Source organism: Pinus tabuliformis, chromosome Q (assembly GCF_031772625.1).
Source record: "Pinus tabuliformis cultivar Carrire ecotype Pingquan chromosome Q, CPIR1, whole genome shotgun sequence".
Taxonomy (NCBI): Eukaryota; Viridiplantae; Streptophyta; class Pinopsida; order Pinales; family Pinaceae; genus Pinus; species Pinus tabuliformis.
Window position 1 is genome coordinate 1,143,110,965 of NC_142296.1, and position 1,861 is coordinate 1,143,112,825.

The 1,861-nt window shown below is 40.6% G+C and overlaps 1 protein-coding gene across 1 annotated transcript; it reads right to left on the reverse strand.

Annotated features, from left to right (window-relative positions):
• Positions 1–630: 630 nt before the first annotated feature.
• LOC149223611 (putative receptor-like protein kinase At3g17420) lies at positions 631–1,119 on the reverse strand. Its single transcript, XM_089387947.1, has one exon. It carries the CDS (start codon positions 1,117–1,119, stop codon positions 631–633), a length of 489 nt encoding a protein of 162 aa, XP_089244073.1.
• Positions 1,120–1,861: the final 742 nt, after the last annotated feature.

The following is a 1,861-nucleotide window of genomic DNA, read 5'->3' on the forward strand; positions in this document are numbered from 1 at the left end:
GGAGTCGCTCAAAGAATTTTGGTAGGAAAGTTCCATATTTTGTGTCAGCATATCGTTAACTTGTTTGACTCTGCTGCCATTGGAAACTAAACCATGCATGTTGTAAACTAACAAGCGTTCATGGGAACTTACAGAGCATGAATGTACTTACAGAGCGTTCAATATTGCATACATTGCAGTCTCTAAGCTTATGCTTAACAACAGGCTTAGCATGTGATACAATATTTTTCCTGACATGTTAACCACATATTCAATACTGCACACACCCATTCATTAACCTTATTATTATAGATAAAATTAATTCAACAACAGATTTATCTTGTCATGACATGAGTGAACAACAACAATATCATATAAATAGTCTGATGGAAAAAATATAATATAATAATAATATCTGTAATAAGATATATTATATATGAATAGTAAAAGTAAAAATCTATTTTAAAATTTAAATATCTTGGAAAAATCTTACACATCCCTGGCCTACAAACTCTTGGGAATACTTAACCCTAACCTAATATCTTTATCTTACTTGTACCTAACATACCAACGCTTCCCAATATTAAACCCTACCCCATATCTTACTTCTACTCTTACAAATAGTAAATCCTAACCCTAAAATTATACTCGTTATGATTCTGCCGCATGTTGCTGACTCTCAACTACGAACGAAGAGGAAGAGACAGTTGGAAATGATTTGGCTGAGTCGTTCGGCAAAATAGAATATGATGATGTAAAGGAATCAGGTTGAGAAAGCATTTCGACGGCCTGACTCATGGTTGGTCTCACATCCTTGTCTTGTTCGATGCAGAGCAGTGCTGTTTTCAGGATTCTCTTCACCTCTGCCGAATTAAAATCTCTATGCAACCTCGGATCCACCACTTCCTCAATCTCTCTCCCTTCCCTCATCATTGCAGAGACCCACTGAACCAGATGTCCTGTTGAACTGGATAACGAGCTTCTTCCGGTCACTATCTCTAACAAAACAATCCCAAAGCTATAAACATCCACCTTGGACGTGATTGGCAGATTCATTGCCCACTCTGGTGCTAAGTAACCCCGTGTGCCTCTAATTGTGGAGAAGGAGAATGAGAGATCTCTATCTACTAGCTTCGCCATCCCAAAGTCCGCAACCTTGGGACAAAAATTAATGTCCAGAAGTATGTTTTGGGGCTTGATGTCACAGTGCAGAATCCATTCCAAACATTCTTCGTGAAGGTAGGCTAACCCCTTCGCTGTGCCCACTGCAATCCCAAATCTTTCTTTTCAACCCAAAATTCTGTCGTTGCCAACTTCTTGGCATTCTGGGGTCAGATACTTGGCTAGAGACCCATTTTCAATGTACTCGTAAACTAACAACCTATGATTTCCTTCGGCACAGAAGCCAAACATACTCACTTCCGCCCAAAACTGATCATGACCCTGGGATACTCCTTCCAGTCGCTTCACTCCTACCACCTCACCATCGGTCAACACACCTTTGTACACCGACCCAAAGCCTCCTTCTCCCAGTCTTAACTCGAAGTTATCTGTCGCTTTCTTCAATTCTGCAACGCTGAAGTTCTTGAATCCCCCGGGGATGTCTGAGTAGGCTAGACGTTCATAGCCAAGATCTCTATATGTTCTGGACATATACCACCAACCAAGTATTACACAAAACAGCTCTGCAACACCAAATGCAATAGCAAAATATCTTCGTCCGTGGAAGGCGAACAGTTTAATGGCAAAAAGGCTGAGACACACTGGTAATATTAGAAACAGTAGAATCATTGCTGGAAACGTTGATGTACATGTGGCCCATCTGACCGAGAGATCGGTATCCACTGATCAGTAAATACTTAGGAAAACACAATACGGCGCC

Excerpts from the sequence above, each read along its gene's own strand:
- LOC149223611 (XM_089387947.1), bottom strand. The coding sequence starts at position 1,119 with ATGGCGAAGCTAGTAGATAGAGATCTCTCATTCTCCTTCTCCACAATT.